Source organism: Nerophis ophidion, linkage group LG20 (assembly GCF_033978795.1).
Source record: "Nerophis ophidion isolate RoL-2023_Sa linkage group LG20, RoL_Noph_v1.0, whole genome shotgun sequence".
In the NCBI taxonomy this organism is placed as follows: domain Eukaryota; kingdom Metazoa; phylum Chordata; class Actinopteri; order Syngnathiformes; family Syngnathidae; genus Nerophis; species Nerophis ophidion.
In genome coordinates, this window is record NC_084630.1 from 13,825,498 (window position 1) to 13,849,840 (window position 24,343).

The window sequence follows — 24,343 nt, forward strand, 5'->3', positions numbered from 1 at the left end:
CGGGTCTAACATGATACTGTGAGAAATCAATCCATAGTGGATCCAACACAGCCGCGAGACTTCAGTTCAGAGCGGATCCAAGACAGCAGCGAGAGTCCCGTCCACAAGAAACAATCCCAAGCGGAGTCGGATCAGCAGCGTAGAGATGTCCCCAACCGATACACAGGCGAGCGGTCCATCATGGGTCCCGACGAGCGTTACATCCTGGGTCTCGACTCTGGACAGCCAGTACTTCATCCATGGCCATCGGACTGGACCCCCTCCACAAGGGAGGGGCGGAGGGGGACAGAGGACAAAAAGAAAAGAAACGGCAGATCAACTGGTCTAAAAAGGAGGTCTATTTAAAGGCTAGAGTATACAAATGAATTTTAAGGTGAGACTTAAATGCTTCTACTGAGGTAGCATCTCGAACTGTTACCGGGAGGGCATTCCAGAGTATTGGAGCCCGAACGGAAAACGCTCTATAGCCCGCATACTTTTTTGGGCTTTAGGAATCACTAATAAGCAGGAGTCCTTTGAACGCAGATTTCTTGCCGGGACATATGGTACAATACATATTCCTTCAAAACCGCTCTAAAACAACACTTCAACCCTTTACTAATACCCTCCTCCATTCACATCCCATGTCCCCGGATTATAAATTACCTAATGTAAATAATCTGAACTCACTATGTTCTCTGCTGGCTGTACATATCCTGATAAGTAAGACCTACACTGTTTCAATGTCCATTTCTCTGTTGATGCAATTGTTGATGACTGAAGCACTGATATCAACCAAAGCTCCTCATCCCACCCCCCAGATTGTAAATAATGTAAATAATTCAATGTATATACTATGATGATTAACTTGTGTGATGACTGTATTATGCTGATAGTATATATTTGTACCATAAATTGATTAACGTGGACCCCGACTTATCCATTTTTTCTACCGCTTATTCCCTTTTGGGGTCGCGGGGGCGCTGGCGCCTATCTCAGCTTCAATCTGTCGGAAGGCGGGGTACACCCTGGACAAGTCGCCACCTCATCGCAGGGCCAACACAGATAGACAGACAACATTCACACTCACATTCACACACTAAGGCCAATTTAGTGTTGCCAATCAACCTATCCCCAGGTGCATGTTTTTGGAAATGGGAGGAAGCCGGAGTACCCGGAGGGAACCCACGCATTCACGGGGAGAACATGCAAACTCCACACAGAAAGATCCCGAGCCTGGATTTGAACCCAGGACTGCAGGACCTTCGTATTGTGAGGCAGACGCACTAACCCCTCTGCCACCGTCAAGACCCCGACTTAAACAAAATGAAAAACTTATTCGGGTGTTACCATTTAGTGATCCAACACTAAATTGGCCCTAGTGTGTGAATGTGAGTGTGAGTGTTGTCTGTCTATCTGTGTTTGCCCTGCGATGAGGTGGAAAATTGTCCAGGGTGTACACCGCCTTTCGCCCGATTGTAGCTGAGATAGGCGCCAGCGCCCCCCGTGACCCCAAAAGGGAAAAAGCGGTAGAAATGGATGGATGGATGTAGGGAATATGTACTGAACTGTGCAATCTACTAATAAAAGTATCAATCAAGCAATTGTAGGTATGTCATGTTCGAAATAAACTAAGAAGAAAGAAAGACATGCTGAGGAGTATGTAACATTTTTTTTAGGAAATCTTTTCTTGCGGCCAAGCCTCCCCCGGACTCTGCATCCAGTGGCCCCCAGGTGAAGTGAGTTTGAGACCCCTGATGTTAACACTGATGGTTACCGTTACAACAGTGTGACGTCACATTTTCGGAAGTGACGCGAGAGACCGCAGTTCGCGCGAGAGCAGCTGCCTGCTTGTACAGTTCCCGTGACGAAAGCCCCCAAATAGTCATTCAGGGACAGGCGCTATCATTTTGGACATTTTCTAGCCCGCCCGAGTCCGCTTGGACCGCGGGACGACATGCTGCAGCTGGGCGACGAGGTCTCGCTCTACACCGTCGTCTTCGTGGTGGTGCTGCTGGCCACCCGGAGTCCGGTGTGTTCCAGCGTCTTGACGGGCTTCCTCTATCTCTTCCTGGCCATGTTTCGCTTCCCGCAGCTGCCGGCCAGCCGAGTCCGACAAGTGCTTCACCCGGACGTCTCCGGCAAGGTGTCCGTGGTCGCCCACCGAGGCGGAGGACACGACGCACCGGAGAACACAATCGCCGCCATCCGGCTGGTGAGTCATTTGTTTCTCTTTTAAATCCACTTTACATTCTATTCTATTCTATATGATTTGTGCAGTCCTTTGAGACATTTGTGATTTGGGGCTATATAAATAAACATTGATTGATTGATATATGCCACTCCTGCGCTCATTTACATTGACGTATGCACATTTGTGAACAATATGTGGCAAAATGGGCATCGCATGTAATTATTAAAGTTTTAGATATTAGCTCCTTTAAAAGTATTGCGCCTAAATTGTATTTTTTTATAGTTTTGCTCGGACGTGACGTCACTTCCGGTGTTTTCTAGGCGCGTCCTGCAAGGACTAGAAATGGGATTTATGGACTCTGTCTGGATCAGCCCTGGGCCATTATTTTCACTTGGGGGCCAAATTTAGACAAAAAAAATGTGCTTGGTATATCTCAGGGGTCGGCAACCCGCGGCTCCGGAGCCGCATGCGGCTATTTGGCCACCCTGATGTGGCTCAGCTGCATGATCGATTGTTTTGGGGGGTTTCCGGATTTTGATGCCTCTCCCGGACATCACCCGGGGTTAACATTCTCCGACTTACACTCGGACTACAATATAGAGGGCGTGCCGTGATGGCTTTACTTTTAATGTCCTCTACAACATGTCATAGCGCCTGCTTTTACACCATGCTATCTGCACGCTGCTTCTATCGTCACACGTCACGTTCGAGATTGCAAGGCATACTTGGTCAATAGCCATACAGGTTACACTGAAGGTTGTGATACAAACAACTTTAACACTCTTACTAATATGCGCCACACCAAACAATAATGACAAACACATTTCGGGAGAACATCTGCACTGTAACACATTATAAACGCAACATAACAATTACCCAGAATTCCACGCATCCATGACTATTTTTGGCTATATTATACACCCCGCTAGCACCAAACCCCGCGCTCCCGACCCCGCCCACCTCAACCGACGCACGGGGGGGCGCAGGGTTTGGTGCTAACGGGGTGTATAATATAGCCAAGAAGAGTCATGGATGCGTGGGATTCTGGGTAATTGTTAGGTTGCGTTTATAATATGTTACAGTGCGGATGTTCTCCCGAAATGTGTTTGTCATTCTTGTTTGGTGTCGCGCATATTAGTTAGAGTGTTAAAGTTGTTCTTATCACAACCTTCAGTGTAACCTGTATGGCTGTTGACTATATGCCTTGCAGTCGTACGTGTATCTGCGGAAGCCATATACAACATGTTAACATGATTCTGGGCTGGCAAGCTGTTTGTACATGTTGTAGAAGGCGTCAAAGGCAATGGCTTCATAGCACGCCCTCATTTTTGTTAACTGAGTGGCCATCAGCAGATATTCGGGAGAATATCGGGTCAACATGGCTCTTTGAGTGGTAAAGGTTGCCGACCCCTGGTATATCTGATTTTTAAGAACACTAATACAAAACTTCACAATAATGTCTGATTGAATGTTAAAAACTTTATGAAGGACCGCCTTAAAAAACGGAATTGAATTTCAAGCTTTTTTTACTGAATGAGACACCCAGAATGTACATGAAAGTAAAGAATGTGGGATTTACAATATTAACTATGAATGATAAAACACTGAATTTTGACAGCCGCTAGACTAGATCTGACTTGTCTAAGGCAAGATCTGACCAATCTAGTCAATGAGCATGAACTGATAAAACCTACTTGGATGAGAGGCGAAACATCTTTTAAGACAAACCGAACCGTTGCAATCGATTTAATGCCATGTGAAAACAATCGAGTTTGCAATGAGCACTCTGTCAATGTGTGTATGAAGTTGAAATAAATTGTAAAAGCATGTTTATTAAATTATTTACCTCCCTTTTTTCCATATACCTCTCGGTCTGGGCCGATATTCGATAAGTCAGTTAACTGAACAATAAATGAAAATGTCGGTAATTTTTTCACTATTGATAAATCGCCAGCACATGCGTGTTTACGGGCTTCAAGAGCATTTTTTGGTTTCAGCAGCTCCGCGTGTTGGTGCCATAGCGCAGTGGTTCTCAACCTTTTGTCAGTGATGTACCCCCTGTGAACATTTTTTTAATTCAAGTACCCCCTAATTAGAGCAAAGCATTTTTGGTTGAAAAAAAGAGATCGAGAAGTAAAATACAGCACTATGTCATCAGTTTCTGATTTATTAAATTGTATAACAGTGCAAAATATTGCTTATTTGTAGTGGTCTTTCTTGATCTATTTGGAAAAAAAAAGATATAAAAATAACTAAAAACTTGTTGAAAAATAAACAAGTGATTAAATTATGAATAAATATTTCTACACATAGAAGTAATCATCAACTTAAAGTGCCCTCTTTGGGGATTGTAATAGAGATCCATCTGGATTCATGAACTTAATTCTAAACATTTCTTTACAAAAAAAGAAATCTTTAACATCAATATTTATGGAACATGTCCACAAAAAAAATCTAGCTGTCAACACTGAATATTGCATTGTTGCATTTCTTTTCACAGTTTATGAACTTACATTAATATTTTGTTGAAGTATTATTCAATAAATACATTTATAAATTATTTTTGAATTGTTGCTGTTTTTAGAATATTTTTTTAAAAATCTCACGTGCCCCTTGGCATACTTTCAAGTACCCCCAGGGGTAAGCGTATCCCTATTTGAGAACCACTGCCATAGCGGAATGAAAAGAAGGGTGTCAGTTAGGGCTGGGCGATGTATCGAATATACTCGATATATCGCGGGTTTGTCTCTTTGAAAATGATTATATTGTTATATTCGAGTATACGTTCTCACGCAGTTGCTTTTAGCTGCGGGCATTACACTACATGCGTTTCTCACTCTTTCTTTTCTTTCCTTTTCACAGAGACATAAAACAAGTGCACCTTTTTGCATATGTCACATACTGTCGCGCGTGCAACGTCATACGCCCTCACGGAGCAAAGAGGTCGCAGCATAGGTAACGTTAGCTGTGATGCTAGCGGTGCGGTGCGAGTTGTAATACGAGAGAAAGAAGGTGCGAATCTTGTAACAAATGAAGGAAGAAGAATTAATTCCCAAGAAACAGAGTACAGGGTCCATCGTCTGGCGGTGGATTGGCCTCAAGCGGGAAGATGTTGTCACGGATAAAGATATTGCAATATGCAACCGTAATATGTCAAGTAGTCAAAAGCCTTACCGCTAATTTGTAGCTTCACTTGAAAAGTCACCTACTAGAGAATAAGGAGTGCTTGAAACTCTGCATGTCAACATCTCCGTTCGGTGCCACTCCCACAAAATGACCAAGAAACCATTTCCAGATCAACACAGTATGAAACAAATAGTCAACAACAGAAGGAGATAACGTCCACAGTAACCTACCACATAGCGAAGGACATAAACTATTTGATTTCCTATTATGCAGCTAATTTTTATTTGACACTTATTGAAATATCTTATGTGACATCATGCACCAAAGTGCACTTTATTTGTTTTAAACTATTGTAGTGGCGTTCTGTACAAAAAGTGCTCTTTTAGTGTTGTTTCGATACGTCATCTTAGAGACATCATGCACAAAAGTGCACTAATAGCTTGTTTTAAAATGTCTCTGACAATCTTGCACTTTGTTTTGGAAATGACATGAATGTTTGTGCCACTGCTTAATAACTGTTTAATAAATACAGTTATGGTCAACTGACTGAGTTGTGATTTCCCTCTTTGCATGAAAGTTTAAAATGAGCATATATTAATGCAATATGAACAAGAATGTTTTAATGTAGACACATAGAATCATCATACTTCTGTGATTATATGCATCAAGTGTTAATTCAAGGCTAAGGCAAAATATCGAGATATATATCGTGTATCGTGACATGACCTAAAAATATTGAGATTTTAATAAAAGGCCATATCGCCCAGCCCTAGCGTGAATCCACTTGTTGCAATTCCGCCACCTTTTCTAGGACGGTACAGCAAAAAACATTATAGCCCTTAATTGCAATATCTTTATCCGTGATTGATTTCCTAAGCCAGGTTTCAGACAAGACAAGTATGTTTGTTTCAGTATATTTAGCCCAGATCCTCACTAGATCCAGTTTGGGAAGTAGACCTCTAACATTTAGGTGAATAATGCCAAGTCCAGATCTACCTTCCAAATGACGAGTGGTACTCAAGCACTTAAAGGCCTACTGAAATGAGATTTTCTTATTTAAACAGGAATAGCAGGTCCAGGTCCATTTTATGTGTCATACTTGATCATTTTGCGATATTGCCATATTTTTGCTGAAAGGATTTAGTAGAGAAAATCGATAATAAAGTTTGCCACTTTTGGTACTTCCTGAAAAAGCCTCCCTTTACCGGAAGTCGCAGACGATCACGTCACATGTTGATGGCTCCTCATATATTCACATTGATTTTAATGGGAGTCTCCAACAAAAACAGTTATTCGGACCGAGAAAACGACAATTTCCCCATTAATTTGAGCGAGGATGAAAGATTTGTGTTTGAGGATATTGATAGCGACGGACTAGGAAAAAAAACGAGTTTAAAAAAAAAACGCGATAGCATTGGGACGTATTCCGCTGTTTTTAAACACATTTACTAGGATAATCCCGGGAAATCCCTTATCTTTCTATTGTGTTGCTAGTGTTTTAGTGAGTTTAATATTACCTGATAGTCGGAGGGGTGTGTCCACGGCCGGGTGTTGACACGCAGTGTCTCAGGGGAGTCGACGGCAGCTATGGATGGCACAACACAGCTTTTATCCGGTAAGAACTGACTTTTTAACCACAATTTTCTCACCGAAACCTGCTGGTTGACATTTGGTCTGATTCATGTTCGCTTGACCGCGCTGTGATCCATAGTAAATTTTCACCTCCGGGAATTTTAAACAAGTAATCACCGTGTGTTTGTGTGGCTAAAGGCTAAAGCTTCCCAACTCCATCTTTCTACTGTGACTTCACAAATATTAATTGAACAAATTGAAAAAGATTCAGCAACACAGATGTCCAAAATACTGTGTAATTATGCCGTTAAAGCAGACGACTTTTACCTGTGTGTGTGCGTAGTGCTCACACTTCCTAAAACCCCGTGACGTCACCCATACACGTCATCGTTACACGACGTTTTCAAGACGAAACTACCGGGAAATTTAAAATTGTAATTTAGTAAACTAAAAAAGCCGTATTGGCATGTGTTGCAGTGTTAATATTTAATCATTGATGTATAAACTATCAGACTGCGTGGTGGGTAGTAGTAGGTTTCAGTAGGCCTTTAAGAGCTGGACCTGAGTTAGGTTGAACATTTGCTGACAATAGGAGCAAAATAACAATAAAACATGTATTTTTTTAACCAGGATTGATGAAGGTGCTGATTGAATATGCCTAACCTAGTCCTTGTCAAATAGTCGGGGCATAACAGGAAAATATTTGAGGTTAGACTAGCGCTTCTCAAGCCATGAGGACTAAAACGATATGTAAACAATGGTAAAATCAGTTATTCAGTAGGTAAATTCCTATTTAGACAGTATCTGGAAAAGTCATGTTACAGTTTGTGCCTTTTTGAGGGACTAACAGATCATGATGCTCATTAGAGTCTCCATGGCTCCGCACCAGATGAAGCAAAGCTAAAAAGAGTAAAAGAGTTATCTAAACCGGAACTCTATTTTGTAGCTCTTTGAACAGTGGTTCTTAACCTGGGTTCGATCGAACCCTAGGGGTTCGGTGAGTCGGGCTCAGGGGTTCGGCGGAGTCTCCGCCACGGAGATAAAGACACATCCGACTTATCGTGTAAATGAAAACTTCTCCTTGTCAGCGTATTATGGATACCCCGAAACAATGTTCCCTCTAATTTTCCATCTGATTTGCTGTTTTTTTGATTGATTGAAACTTTTACTAGCAGATTACAAAGGAAGAGAATACATTATATGAAACAGCACAGTTTACACAGTACAGTACATATGCGTACAATTGACCACTAAATGGTAACACCCGAATAAGTTGTTCAACTTGTTTAAGTCGGGGTCCAAGTGAATCAATTTATGGTAATGTGTGTAAGGTGTGTAATTTGTTGTAAGTTCATGCACTGTGTTGGTTTTGTTCTTTGAACAAGGTGATGTTCATGCACGGTTCATTTTGTGCACAAGTAAAAAAAAACATGACTTTTTCTTGAATTTGAATTTAAAAAAAAACATTTTCACTAAAGTATTGTTCGGTGAATGCGCATATGAAATTGGTGGGGTTCGGTACCTCCAACAAGGTTAAGAACCACTGTCTTTGAAGGAGCATCGCGAAACGAACACATGAAAAACTGGACTAGCTGCCGACAGCCGGATAAACAATTCCCAGCACCAGAACCTAAAGAAAGAGACGCCTTCCTTACTTCCCGGTCCAAGCAGATGTATCAATGCGGTGGCCCCACGGCGAGAGCAGGTACACAGGAACTGCTGGTCACAAGACCGACTCTGATCCAGGACACCATATTGGCTGACGGCTCCAGGGCTACCGGGTCAGGCAGGTGGATCGACGCGGTGGTCCCCAACAGGTTGGCAGAAGAAGCAGGACACAACGCCGGACCAAAACCACGGCTCATGACGCTCGACAGCACTGTAGTAGCCCTCGGCGCCGGATGGAAAGGACCCAGGACGTAGCAGGTTCCGACCTGGATGGACAGGCCCCAGCTGGCTGCCAGATGCAGCAGCCAAACACTGTACCCAAAAGCGTCCTCAATCATTCGGGCAAAATGTTTGTAAGAAACAGGACTAAAAAGATGAAAAAGACTAACCATAAATCCAATTAAACTACTTAAAAAAAATAAACATGTATTAAATAAAAAGCCAATGAAGACAAACACAAGTTTACACAAGTTGCCATCTTGGATTACACCCATGCTGCAGATAATGTGGTCATGATATTTCATGGGAGATGTATGGTTTGAAAAAGGTGACGTTTGTGCCAAAGTCCCACTTCATGTTGTGTGTGTCCTGTACCAGGCAAGCAAGAACAGAGCAACAGGAGTAGAACTGGACTTGGAGTTCTCTGCAGATGGAGTCCCAATCCTAATGCATGACGACAGCGTGGATCGGACCACAAACGGGTCAGGACCCCTCAACCAAATGAGATTTGCTGACTTGGGAAAACTGGACGCGGCTGCTAAACATCGACTCTGGTAGAGTAATTATTTCCTTCTACAATATTTGAATATGGTGTGTATATATATGTGTATATATTTGTCATCTTTGGCAATTTAAAAGGCAAAAAGTTAGGGATCGACCAAGATGATTTTTTTCAGGGCTGATACGGATTATTGGTAGTCAAGAAAATTTGGGTCGATATTCATTTGCAGTAAAAATGATTTAAACATGAATAGTATTTGGCAGTGAACAGCTGGACAAAGCTTTAAGTAGTTTTTTTTAACATTCTTTTTTAGAAAATATCGGACATGTAGTGACAAAGGATTTATTGCGGCATTAATGTTGTGGTTAATTTAGCGCCAAACAAAATTTAAGGGAATTCACAACCACCTTTAATACGTGTGTCTAAGAGGAGCATATGGGAAATGTCCTGGGGAAATTGAAAGCAACTCTTCTCTTGCAGGGTAAATGGGCTGGTGCTTGAGCAGTGTTTATAACTATCTATTTGACTAATTATTTTTAAATACTAAATACTGGTATCGTATGTGTATATATTGTATCTGCTGATGTAGTTTTGTTGTAGTTGTAAACAAAAAAAACAACTGTGCTAATGTATGTCAGTGAGTTCTAATTAGAACTTGTGCTTTTGTGAGGTTTGCAAACACAAAATGACAGTAGTGTGCTTAGAATCTGCTACAAACAAACTGAAAATAAAGCAATATGTGTTGATATAAAGAGGCCGATACTGATATTTGTCTAAATGCCAAATATCGGCGCCGATAATCGGTCATCTCTAACACAAGTACATGTTCTGTACATGGTCGATATAGAAATTGAAAGCAGACATATTGGCTGCACAAATCCACCCACTACCATACATGACCTCTTTATTCTAGTTCTGCATGCAAAGAAGACATGACAGTAACAAAATACTTCAAAAATGACAGTGCAGGGGTGCCCATTACGTCGATCGCGAGCTACCAGTCGACCGCGGGGGGTGTGTCAGTCGATCTCCAGCCAGGCTTTTAAAAAAAATAGACCTAAGAATTAGTGATCATCAATCTTCACCAAGACGTCACTTAAATGACATTCACGGTACCGGAGGGTCTTGTGAGATGACGCTGGCTGCTGCAAGATCATTATTATGAAAATATGACCGAGAGGAAGGCGAGAAACACTTTTTATTTCAACAGACTCTCCCGCCGTACCTTCCGTCAAAACTCTAAAGGCCGACTGCACATTTCCTATCTTCACAATAAAAGCCCTGCTTCATGCTGCCTGCGCTAACTAAATACAGAGTCTCGGAAAACTGGCGTGCACAAGCGATCCCTCAGAAAGCTGGCGTGCACATCACTTGTGCACGCCAGCTTTCCGAGACTCTTATTTTGTTAGCGCAGGCAGCATGAAGCAGGGCTTTTATTGTGAAGATAGGAAATGTGCAGTCGGCCTTTAGAGTTTTGACGGAAGGGACGGCGCGAAAGTCTGTTGAAATAAAAAGCGTTTCTCGCCTTCCTCTCTGTCATTTTTTCATAATAATGAACTGGCAGCAGCCAGCGTCATCTCACAAGACCCTCGGGTGCCGTGAATGTCAATCAAGCAAGCTACGGAATTTGCCACCAATGTTTTTCTTGTAAAGTGTATGGAAGCTGGATTAATTAGATGCCAAAAACCAACCACTTTCATGTGGTATTGTACAGAAAGGACAACTTTTTTTCTCCTCCTTTTGAAAATGTGGGCGTTATCATCATTACTGTCTGATTCCAATCAATGCAAGTCATCAGAATCAGGTAATACACCAACTTATATTCTTGTCTTTGTGAAAGAAATACATCTATATGTGTTACACATGCTTGTATTATCATTAAACACATTTAACTTGTTTACAAAAATGTCTCTTTCATAAATAAATAAATATAAATGATATATATAAATGAGGTAGATCCCCTCGAGTTGGTCAATTGAAAAGTAGCTCGCCTGCAGAAAAAGTGTGGGCACCCCTGTGATAGTGTATAGTGACACCTCAGTGTGACTCCACATAAAACAAGTCGTTGCAATGACTCATTTTAATATGAGACGCAAGCCTTCCAAAACGCTAAGAAAGGGCATGTCAAACCTAGTTTGGATTATGCAAAACAACACCATGTCGCTGCATGCATGCGTAAAGCAACATTAAACATTTGGACAACAATTATTTTGATTGCTTCTAGTGAGGGAAAAGTACTAATAAGTGACCCACTTGAGTATTTTAAATGTAATAAATGTCATCATTGAAGTTTACTAGTTAACTGTACATATTCTTGCAAGTTACTTCTAAAACATCCATGTTTTCCTTTTGCTAGGGACAGGTTTATCTTAGGACTTTATTTTATTCTGGTTCTGCATGCAAAGAAGAGGATTCGACAGTAACAAAATACTTCAAAATTGATAGTGTATAGTGACACCTCAGTTTGACTTTACATGAAACAAGTTGTTGTTAAAATAATGACTGAAGGTGTGTCACAACTTGTTGGATTAAGGAAATAAAGCCAAGGATGTATTTGTGTTAAAACACACTGTCGCTGCATGCATGCATAAAACAACATGTAATAATTTGGACTACAATTATTTTGGTTGCTTCTAATAAGGGAAAACTACTAATAAGTTCCCCACTTGAGTATTTTAAATGTAATAAATGTAATTCATCATTCAAGTTTACTAGTTAACTGTACATTTTCTTGCAAGGTACTTCTAAAACATCCATGCTTTCCTTTTGATAGGGACAGGTTTGCTGGAGAGAAGATCCCAACACTGGAGCAGGCTGTGGAAGAATGCCTCAAACTACAGCTCACCATATACTTTGACGTAAAAGGCCATCCAGACCAGGTGCAGTCAACAAAAGAGATTTCAGCTCAAATGAAAGGATGATTAATCACAAATTGGGTTGGGACACATTTTCAAAACCAGACCAGATATCGCTAGTACTTAGAAGGTCATGACAAATAATACATGGATACAATTTACTATAATGAAAAAGCAACAATGTTAATTTATTGTTTGTCCTTTCAAATAGGTTACTGGTGGTGATAGCAATACTATCTTTCAAAGTTTGGGAGTCTGGTGCATGCTTGCACCATCGTTGTACAGCTCTTTCCTGAGGTCCTTCAGGAAAGTTTGTCTGTGCGTGCGTGCGTGCGTGCATGCGATTTAAAAAAATTATAAACCGATTCAAAATTGAGATGAATAAGAATCGCGATTTGAATGTTATTCAATTTTTTTGTGCAACTGTAGAGTGCCGGGTGTTTGTCCAAATAATGTATCTGAACATTGTCATCTTTTAATTACCACAAAGCTCTAGTTGCAAATTAAGCATGTTTAATCGATTTAGGGTAAAAAAAAACCAGCCCATGCTAGATTAAACCCACCATTTTGTGTTACTATGTTGATAGAGACATGTTTTAAGTTAATCTCAGTAGCCTGCTGTCATCAGTATGACGCTTACTCACTTTTACAACAAAGCTGGACAATGTGGGTTGATTGTTGCTAGGCTACTCAGTGTGCATTCACAGTCTTTACTACAATAGGAATTTTCTAAGTGCCCGCATTTTTTTTCCCCTTAGTTTTTTTTTTCTTCTTTGAATGACACAGGCTGGGTCACTTGAGTATCGCTCCTGCACTGCAAAAACTGAAATCTAAGTAAGATTAAATATCTCAAATAAGGGTGACATTTGCTTATTTCCTGTCTGATAAGACATTTCGTCTCAGTAAGCAGATTTTATGTTAGAGTGTTTTACTTATTTTAAGGGTTTTCGTCCTAAATGATCTCAGTAAGATACTACAGCTTGTTGCTGAGATTTGATGACTTATATTGAGTAAAACATGCTTGAAACTTTAATATCAACTGTTGCAAAACTGTGTCAACACTTACAAGTATAAAACTACTTTTTTAAAGTAATAATTTCTTATTTTAAGCATGAAAAAACATCATGATTTTGACACATTTGTGTCTCATAATTACAACAGATGACAGCCAAAGGGACTTTGCTGTTTTATTTTCAATGAAGCAATAGAAAATACGTACTCATATAGTAGTACAGTAAACTGACAGTTAAAATTCAAACATTTGACATTTCAAACAATTTTTAATATAAATAGTTCATGCACATTCAGATAAATTCATCAAAATTACAATTAAAACAATTTTGGCCGGGGGCCGGACTGAATATTTGCGCACTAATTGACTGAAAGAGCACGCACTTGATGCGATGATGTCATGTTATCGATGGGAAAAATGCATTTTTAGACCTTATGATTTGTTTGAGCGGGTAGGAGACACCAAGAGTAACAAGCGCTTGCCTTGTTGCCTTTCCATTAAGAACAATAAATTAGTTTTTAGTACAAGTTTGCTGGTTTCAAGAAATGTAATGCCGAGCGCATATCATTATGGCAAGATAATGGCACTAGCATTTACTTCATTTAAGAATATTTGTTAACATATTGAGGAGTTCAAGTACCTAGGAGTCTTGTTCACGAGTGAGGGAAGAGTGGATCGTGAGATCGATAGGCGGATCGGTGCGGCGTCTTCAGTAATGCGGACGTTGTACCGATCCGTTGTGGTAAAGAAGGAGCTGAGCCGGAAGGCAAAGCTCTCAATTTACCGGTCGATCTACGTTCCCATCCTCACCTATGGTCATGAGCTTTGGGTCATGACCGAAAGGATAAGATCACGGGTACAAGCGGCCGAAATGAGTTTCCTCCGCCGTGTGGCGGGGCTCTCCCTTAGAGATAGGGTGAGAAGCTCTGCCATCCGGGAGGAACTCAAAGTAAAGCCGCTGCTCCTTCACATCGAGAGGAGCCAGATGAGGTGGTTCGGGCATCTGGTCAGGATGCCACCCGAACGCCTCCCTAGGGAGGTGTTTAGGGCACGTCCAACCGGTAGGGGGCCACGGGGAAGACCCAGGACACGTTGGGAAGACTATGTCTCCCGGCTGGCCTGGGAACGCCTCGGGATCCCCCGGGAAGAGCTAGACGAAGTGGCTGGGGAGAGGGAAGTCTGGGTTTCCCTGCTTAGGCTGTTGCCCCCGCGACCCGACCTCGGATAAGCGGAAGATGATGGATGGATGGATGTTAACATATTGAAAAAAAGGTCTCATTTTTTTTCTACCACGAAAAGTGCACTTGTTATTGTAAGAATATACTTATTTTAAGGTATTTTTGGGTCCATTGAGGTTAGCTCATTTTACTTGTTTTGGAAAGTGTTGACAAGCCGAATTTTCTTGTTTCTATTGGCAGATAATTTTGCTTAGTTAAAGTTAAATACCCCTCATTTTTGTAATTTTTTTTTCTAGTTTTTGAACACTGACTTTTTACAGTGTGGGACGCCTATTGAATAGGCCTGGTCTCCATGTTTGCTGCTGTTTTTGCTTGTTCACTGGCTTGTTGTTTGACTTTTTTGCAGTACGTGATGATTGTCGGACTAACACTCTAGAGTTCCAGTGTGTTTGGATAGGAGTACATGCTCACAGACTGACCTGTAATAACCACGTGGCTGTCCATTCCTTGGCAGGCCGCAGCAGCTCTTTCAGCTTTGCACAAGAAGCACTCGGTCCTGTACAACTGCAGCATCGTCTGCTCCTTTGAGCCCAAAGTCATCTACAAGGTGAGACAGGCTGGGAGTGTGGAACCACCTGTGTGAGAATCCACAGGGCTTAGTTTAACTAGCTCAGGGTGTGAAAATCAAGTGCAGCAATTGATGTCCAACACAAGTGATGTCATTTTAACAAATGTACGGTGTCCTTGAGTGTCTAGAAATAAAATGTATTATTATTATTATTATTTGTACTTGACAGCAACAACACAGTAAACCCATTACAGGAAGCTTCTGGATTTTTGATATGTTACAATTTGGGACGGTACGGCTTGGTTGGTAGAGCGACCGTGCCAGCAACTTGAGGGTTCCAGGTTCGATCCCAGCTTCCGCCATCCTACTCACTGCCATTGTGTCCTTGGGCAAAACACTTTACCCACTTGCTCCCAGTGCCACCCACACTGGTTTAAATGTAACTTAGATATTGGGTTACACTATGTAAAAGTGCTTTGAGTCACTAGAGAAAAGCGCTATGTAAATATAATTCACAATTCACAAAACGCACCCTTGCAAAAAGATACAATGGAAATGTACGGGTAATTCTTCATAAAGACCACCTAAAAAAGACATGTGTTCTTGTCTCTAATATTGATTGTGAACGAAAATACATTCTCAAAAATGTGCAGATCCCCTTTAAGTTGAATAATAATGGTAATGTGTGTTAGTCAGCTTGCCTCCTTTGCCAGAATAATCCATGTTCTTGAACTGGGTTCGTGAATCGAAAGGTTTGTACAGTGAGGCAATGTTCTCTATAACAATGTAAATAAATACAATGGGTTCAAGCCTCGACAAAAATTCATATTTTAGTGGCGGGTTGTCTACTAGATTGAACACAATATAAAGTGCTATACAGTATTGTAAATAATACAAACAAGGAGGTGATGGATCAACTTTCTATTTACTAACAAGCCAAAAAATGCTGAACTGCTCTGCCAACACCCTCACAAACAATCCGATACCACAAAAACCCTTATCTTTAACTACCACATTGCTACAATAACACACATTTACTGTAAAATCCACCCCCATGAACATTGGCAGAGAAGCTCAAGAAAAAGCAGCAGACTGTGTGTTATGCCTTAAAGACAGGCTGCTGAAGGAGAGGTAGTGTATTTTCCTCCGCAGTGAAAAAAGTCTTCTCTGGCATATTTTTCCAGAAAAGTCTGGTCACAATTAAAACTTGCTGTGGTGCGAAGCCTGCTTTGTCAATACATCCATACTTAATTGCAAATAGTATTTTCTTTTCTTTTTGCTCAGTGGCCTTGTGGTTAGAGCAGGGGTGGGCAAACTTTGCCAGGAGGGCCACATTGGGTTCTAAGATTTGACAGGGGGGCCGGGCCAGGAACAGATGGATGGAGTGTTTGTGTGAAATAATATAAATTACATGTAAAAGCCATTACGTGAGAGGATTTGGCCTACAAACATGTAACATATCATGAATAGGCAGCAAGGCTCATTGTACAATTTTTTTTTTTCAAATGCATTAATTTCATTTGATTAAGAATAAACACAGTACAGAAATTCTCAGTATACAATTGATTTACTTGAATTATTTACATTTGATTATCATAGAATAACAGCAGTGAAACTCACAGTTTCAGTGGGAACAGTGTTGTTGATCTCCCTTTTTGGCCAAGGCATCAAAGTCTGGAGTGAGTTTGGTTGTGGCAATTCTCAGGATAGCTCTGAGATGCTGGTCAGTTAAAGGCCTACTGAAATGAGATGTTCTTATTCAATTGGGGATAGCAGGTCCATTCTATGTGTCTATGATCATTTTGCAATATTGTCATATTTTTGCTGAAAGGATTTAGTAGAGAACATCGATAAAGTTCGCAACTTTTGGTCGCTAATAAAAAAGCCTTGCTTTTACCGGAAGTAGCAGACGATGACGTCACCGTTGTGAGGGCTCCTCACATCCTCACATTGTTTATAATGTGAGCCCCCAGCAGCAAGAGCTATTTGGACCGAGAAAGCGACAATTTCCCCATTAATTTGAGCGAGGATGAAAGATTCGTGGATGAGGAAATTTAGACTGAAGGACTAGAAAGAAAAAAAATAGTTAAAAAAAAAAAGGCGATTGCATTGGGAGCGATTCAGATGTTTTTAGACACATTTACTAGGATAATTCTGGGAAATCCCTTATCTTTCTATTGTGTTGCTAGTGTTTTGGTAAGTTAAATAGTACCTGATAGTCGGAGGGGTGTGTCCACGGGTGTGTTGACGCCAGTCTCTGAGAGAAGTCACGAAGCTGCAGCAGGACAGAAGCTCAGCTGATCTCCGGTAAAAGGCGACTTTTTACCACAATTTTCTCGCCAAAACCTGCCGGTTGACAAGTGGTCGGGATCCATGTTCGCTTGACCGCTCTAATCCATAGTAAAGCTTCACCTCCTGGAATTTCAAACAAGGAAACACCGTGTGTTTGTGTGGCTAAAGGCTAAAGCTTCCCACCTCCATCTTTCTACTTTGACTTCTCCATTATTACTTGAACAAATTGCGAAAGATTCAGCAACACAGATGTCCAAAATACTGTTTGATTGCGCGATGAAAAGAGACGACTTTTAGCCGCAAGTGGGGCTGGGCTAATATGTCCCCTCCAACCAATAACGTCACAAACACGCGTCATCATAAGCATCATCATACCGCGACGTTTTCAACAGGAAACTCAGCTGGAAATTTAAAATTGTAATTTAGTAAACTAAACCGGCCGTATTGGCATGTGTTGCAATGTTAATATTTCATCATTGATATATAAACTATCAGACTGCGTCTTGGCACTCAGCATCAAGGGTTGGAATTGGGGGTTAAATCACCAAAATGATTCCTGAGCGCGGCCACCGCTGCTGTTCATAAACCTTGTGGGTGAACATGGGGATTGGTCAAATGCAGAGGACAATTTCACCACACTTACTGTGTGCGTGACTATCATTGGGACTTTAACTAACTTTTTACTCCACAGCAATTCCCTCCTTTCCACTGTGGTCTTTAAAGTTATTGGAACTAATATTAAGTTAACAAAATAAACCAAAACTTGTCAAAAGGTAAAAAAATAAAAAAAATGAAAAAAGGGCACCGATGTGAAGCACTGAGAAGTGACTAGTACCGTATTTTTCGGACTATAAGTCGCAGTTTTCATAGTTTGGCCGGGGGTGCGCCTTATGTGTGAAATTATTAACACATTACCGTAAAATATCAAATAATATTATTTAGCTCATTCATGTTAGAGACTAGACGTATAAGATTTCATGGGATTTAGCAATTTGGAGTGACAGATTGTTTAGTAAACATATAGCATGTTCTATATGTTATAGTTATATGAATGACTCTTACCATAATATGTTACGTTAACATACCAGGCACCTTCTCAGTTGGTTATTTATGCGTTATATAACGTACACTTATTCAGCCTGTTGGTCACTATTCTTTATTTATTTTAAATTGCCTTTCAAATGTCTATTCTTGGTGTTGGGTTTTATCAAATAAATTTCCCCCAAAAATGCGACTTATACTCCAGTGCGACGTATATATGTTTTTTTCCCTTCTTTATTATGCATTTTCGGCAGGTGCGACATATACTCCGAAAACTACGGTACTGTGTACTGGGCAACACGTGATGTGGAGGGCTCAGCCTCCGCAACAATGCTGTGCCCTGTTTTTTTACCTGCAGGAACAACACAAAAGGAATGACTGAATGAATTATACACAGAGAATTGGTTCACACACACAGAGGCATATTTGGCCCGACCGAAAAGTTTTTGAATCAAAACATTTTTTGCAAATCGAGGTAGTCAGAAAGCCAATCTGTATCTGGTGTGACCCCTCAGGCCTCATGTCCTCTATAAGCCAATCCATCACGTTCCAAACATGCTCAATAGGTGCTGTCCTTGCAAGAACTGGGATGTTTTCAACCTCCACATTGCCACATGGGGCCGTGCATGATCATGCTCTATAACAGTGGTTCTCAAGTGGGGGTACGTCTACTTGAAGGTATGCTAAGGGGTACGTGAGATTTTTTACAAATATTCTAAAAATAGCAACAATTCAAAAATCCTTTTATAAATATATTTATTAAATAAATGATAAATGGGTTGTACTTGTATAGCGCTTTTCTACCTTCAAGGTACTCAAAGTGCTTTGACACTACTTCCACATTTACCCATTCACACACTGATGGAGGGAGCTGCCATGCAAGGCGCCAACCAGCACCCATCAGGAGCAAGGGTGAAGTGTCTTGCTCACGACACAACGGACTTGACGAGGTTGGTACTAGGTGGGATTTGAACCCGGGACCCTCGGGTTGCGCACGGCCACTCTTCCACTGCGCCACGCCGTCCCTATTGAATATTATTGAATATTAATTCAACAAAATATGAATGTAAGTTCATAAACTGTGAAAAGAAATGCAACAATGCAATATACAGTGTTGACAGCTAGATTTTTTGTGGACATGTTCCATAAATATTGATGTTAGATTTCTTTTTTTGTGAAGAAATGTTTAGAATGAAGTTCATGAACCCAGATGGATCTCTATTACAATCCCCAAAGAGGGCACTTTAAGTCGATGATTACTTCTATGTGTAGAAATGTTTATTTATAATGGAATCAATTGTTTATTTTTCAACAAGTTTTTAGTTATTTTATATCTTTTTTTCCAAATAGTTTAAGAAAGACCACTACAAATGAGCAATATTTTGGACAATTTACATACAATTTAATAAATCAGAAACTGATGACATAGTGCTGTATTTTACTTCATCTCTTTTTTTTCAACCAAAAATACTTTGCTCTGATTAGGGGGTACTTGAATTAAAAAAAAATTCACAGGGCGTACATCACGGAAAAAAGGTTGAGAACCACTGCTCAGGGGATGGTCGTGGATAAATGGCACAAAATGGAATTTATTTTATCTCCAAAAATATTGATTAGGCGCGAACACAATTTAGTTGCTTTGTCATGGGGATGTCAAACGTCTTCTTGTGTCCATTCCAGATGAGGCAGACCGACCCACAAATAGTCACCGCCTTGACCCACAGGCCATGGAGCCTGAGTCGCTTCGGAGATGGCTCCCCGCGATACTCGTCGCTCTGGAAACACTACTGGCTGACATTAATGGATATCGTGTTGGATTGGGCCCACCATCACGTGCTGTGGCGGCTGTGTGGCATTTCAGCCTTCTTGGTGCAGAAGAACTTTGTCTCGCAGTGAGTTTGTGCAGCTCAATCCATCTATGCTTCTACCCCAGCCCAGTGTTTTTCAATGTTTTTTGAGCCGAGGCACATTTTTTGCGTCGATAAAATCCGGAAGCACACCACCAGCAGAAATCATTAAAAAACGAAACTCGGTCGACAGTAAAAAGTAGGTGACTTTAAACCAGGGGTCGGGAACCTTTTTGGCTGAGAGAGCCAAAAAGCCAAATATTTTAAAATATATTTCCGTAAGAGCCATATAAAACATTTTTTTAACACTGAACACAACTAAACACGTGCTTTTTTAAGTAAGACCAACATTTCTAGAGTATAACAGGTGTCTTATTCTTTGTAATAACATTGTTATTCTGAAGCTAACTGTGGAGGGGGCGTGGCCTGCGGGTCTGCAGCGACAGGTGCGTAGATGGCCCACCTGGGCCTTGTTATCTAATCACCTGTCGCTCTGTTATAAGCAGCAGCCAGGAGGAGAGACGGGGTTGGGGCTGGAAATACTATTGCTGGAAAGCAACTGAGAGACTTATTGAAAAATAAAACAATATTGTAACCCTGAAACAGGCTCTCATGTCGGTGCTTGGGGGTCTGAAGAACCCCCAGGAGGGCAGGCCCCACACTAACCAATAATAAATAAATAACTTCTTACCATTAACGCAACTTCTTGAACAGGTGCGGTAGGAAACGGATGGATGGATTAAAAATGCATGAGAATGTTTTATAATTTTAACATTATTTTTAACACTGTGATTACAAGTGGAATTATTCATTACTTATCGTGTTAAGCAACGTCAGCTCAGATTTATCAGAGAGCCAGATGCAGTCATTAAAAGAGCCACATCTGGCTCTAGAGCCATAGGTTCCCTACCCCTGCTTTAAATTATAACCAAGCATGCATCAAAGTAGGTGTACTGTCACCACCTGTCACATCACGCCATGACTTATTTTGAGTTTTTTGCTGTTTTCCTGTGTGTAGTTTTTTAGTCCTTGTCTTGCTCTCCTATTTTGGTGGATTTTACTGTTTTCTTGGTATTTTCCTGTAACAGTTTCATGTCTTCCTTTGAGCGATATTTCCCGCATCGACTTTGTTTTAGCAATCAAGAATATTTCATATTTTTTGTTGATTGTCATGTCATGCTCGGATGTACTTTGTGAACGCTGTCTTTGCTCCACAGTAAGTCTTTGCTGTCATCCAGCATTCTGATTTTGTTTACCTTGTAGCCAATTTAGTTTCAGTTTTGTTCTGCATAGCCTTCCCTAAGCATCAATGTCTTTTCTTAGGGGCGCTCACCTTGTGTTCAAGCATTAGATACCTTTTTACTTTAGGGACGGCGTGGCGCAGTGGAAGAGTGGCCGTGCGCAACCCGAGGGTCCCTGGTTCAAATCCCCCCTAGTACCAACCTCGTCACGTCCGTTGTGTCCTGAGTAAGACACTTCACCCTTGCTCCTGATGGGTGCTGGTTGGCGCCTTGCATGGCAGCTCCCTCCATCAGTGTGTGAATGGGTAAATGTGGAAGTAGTGTCAAAGCGCTTTGAGTACCTTGAAGGTAGAAAAGCGCTATACAAGTACAACCCATTTATCATTTATTTATTTACACGCTGCCTCCCGCTGTTTCCGACATCTACAAAGCGCTTTGAGTACCTTGAAGGTAGAAAAGCGCTATACAAGTACAACCCATATATCATTTATTTACTTACACGCTGCCTCCCGCTGTTTCCGACATCTACAAAGCAATTAGCTACCGGCTGCCACCTACTGATATGGAAGAGTATTACACGGTTACTCTGCCAAGCTCTGGACAGCACGGACACTCAAGAACAACACATAATTCGCAGACTATAATTACTGGTTTGCAAAGCATATTCTTAACCCAAATAGGTGAAATTAGATAATCTCCCACGGCATATTGTGAATTGTGAATTATATTTATATAGCGCTTTTCTCTAGTGACTCAAAGCGCTTTACATAGTGAAACCTAATATCTAAGTTACATTTAAACCAGTGTGGGTGGCACTGGGAGCAGGTGGGTAAAGTGTCTTGCCCAAGGACACAACGGCAGTGACTAGGATGGCGGAAGCGGGAATCGAACCTGCAACCTTCAAGTTGCTGGCACGGCCACTCTACCAACCGAGCTATACCGCCCCACATATTAGACTGTATCTCACGGCACACTAGTGTGCCACGGCACAGTGGTTGAAAAACACTGCCCCAGCCCTCGTCTCCTGTGTCACATCACCTATTGCTTCGCTCTTCCACAGGGACTACGTACAGTACTGGAGTCAGAGGGGAGTGGAGGTGGTCGCCTGGACGGTGAACACCGCAGTGGAGAAGCAACACTACCAAGAGCTGCTGAAAGTGGGCTACATGACAGACAGCCTTGTGGAGGACTGCGACCCCCACTACTGACACTCCAACCCCACCGGAGCCATCCTTTTAGTACGCACGACATGACTTTGTGCGTGTAGTATAAACATGAATGTGATCAGAGGCAATGTTGTGCCATGACGTCACAGGAAGAGCCTTATAGAGATCAGCTGTGTCACATTGACTCGACGGTGACAAGACCTTCCATCTGGCCAGCAGCAGAGGCCTAATGTCTGCTATGAAATGTAAAATCAGTACTACAACCTGTTTTAAATGTTTATAATTGCAGTTTTTGAATGTAATACTTGGTATACGCAGCAAAGACTTCCCATGATTTTTCACCTGTCCTCGGTCGTTGCGTCAGGAAGATATTTCCTCACCATCTTCATTGATTAGCCGCGTCACTAACACCTTTTTAAATCAACACTCGGACTATTGCTCTTGGCTAGCGAACCCAGGTGAGTGACCCACATAGAGATAATCACGGTGGATATCACTCGGATAAGCCCGTCTGAGCAGACTACTCATTAGCGGCAGTGCAAAGACTGATGACCCACACATGAACTGTGTTTCCTCTTCATAGTCTTCAAGGGGTGATTAAAAGATACCTAATGTATGTGTGTATATATCGTATAAGTTGTGAAAAACATCTGCATGTTGATAAATAAATGTTATCATATACTCTTGTGTGTCATACAATAATGAGAGATTGTATTCAACATAAATGGTGTAATGTGTTTGCAATGATTTAGTTTAAATGGGTGAAAGGTAAGTTCCCACTCTTAAAAAAAAACAAAAAAAACTGCTGAGGCGTAAAGTGACGTCACTGAGGGGGTTGCCCAACCAGCCCATACTAACGCTGACCTCTAAACCGGAAGTCAGAAGGCTGCCTTCAAAATAAAGTCCTTTCAGACGAAGTCCCACGTCCAACCATTGGAATAACTAAACCGAAGTAAGTTACTACCAATTCAATAAATGCTATTTAACTAGAGTTTATGATGTATTTGTACCTTAAAAATATTAGTCTCTGCGATAAGATGGTGACTTGTCCAGGGTGTAAATTGCCTTCTGCCCACGTGCAAGCAGTAAAAAAAAATGGATGGTTCAGGAATTATTAGTCTTTGAACCAAATTTAGCATGCTTTTATTCTCACGACAGGGCGAAATCTACTTGACTGAATTGTCATAGTTTCTTTCAATACTAAACTGGGCTTTATTTTGGTTTGTTGTCAAGTAGAGTAAATAATAAATAAATGGGTTGTACTTGTATAGCGCTTTTCTACCTTCAAGGTACTAGAAGTGCTTTGACACTACTTCCACATTTGCCCATTCACACACTGATGGAGGGAGCTGCCATGCAAGGCGCAAACCAGCACCCATCAGGAGCAAGGGTGAAGTGTCTTGCTCAGGACACAACGGACGTGACGAGGTTGGTACTTGGTGGGGATTGAACCAGGGACCCTCGGGTTACCATCCATCATCCATCCATTTTCTACCGCGTATTCCCTTTCGGGGTCGCGGGGGGCGCTGCTGCCTATCTCAGCTACAATCGGGCGGAAGGCAGGGTACACCCTGGACAAGTCGCCACCTCATCGCAGGGCCAACACAGATAGACAACATTCAGACTCACATTCACACACTAGGGCCAATTTAGTGTTGCCAATTAACCTATCCCCAGGTGCCTCGGGTTACGTTTTTTAAATTAGATACTATATTTGCACTTTATGATATTTACCATGTATTGATTAACGTGGACCTCGACTTAAACACGTTGAATAACTGATTCGGGTGTTACCATTTAGTGGTCAATTGGACAGAATATGTACACAAGTCTCAATCAATCAATCAAAATCATCGCAAATGTATTCATATTTTTGAATTTAG

The 24,343-nt window shown here is 41.3% G+C and overlaps 1 protein-coding gene and 1 long non-coding RNA gene across 2 annotated transcripts; one reads left to right on the forward strand and one right to left on the reverse strand.

Moving 5' to 3' along the window:
- Nucleotides 1–1,783: 1,783 nt before the first annotated feature.
- Nucleotides 1,784–23,146, forward strand: gde1 (glycerophosphodiester phosphodiesterase 1). The gene is made up of 6 exons (XM_061880506.1): nucleotides 1,784–2,194; nucleotides 9,137–9,312; nucleotides 12,034–12,139; nucleotides 14,820–14,912; nucleotides 19,887–20,098; nucleotides 22,355–23,146. The coding sequence occupies exons 1-6, from the start codon at nucleotides 1,937–1,939 to the stop codon at nucleotides 22,500–22,502; spliced, it is 993 nt and encodes a 330-aa protein (XP_061736490.1). The 5' UTR covers nucleotides 1,784–1,936; the 3' UTR covers nucleotides 22,503–23,146.
- Nucleotides 5,199–14,937, reverse strand: LOC133538753 (uncharacterized). Its single transcript, XR_009803098.1, has 3 exons — nucleotides 14,785–14,937; nucleotides 8,527–8,851; nucleotides 5,199–6,884 (listed from the first exon to the last, which is right to left on the reverse strand). It is a non-coding gene; the product is annotated as an uncharacterized LOC133538753 (long non-coding RNA).
- Nucleotides 23,147–24,343: the final 1,197 nt, after the last annotated feature.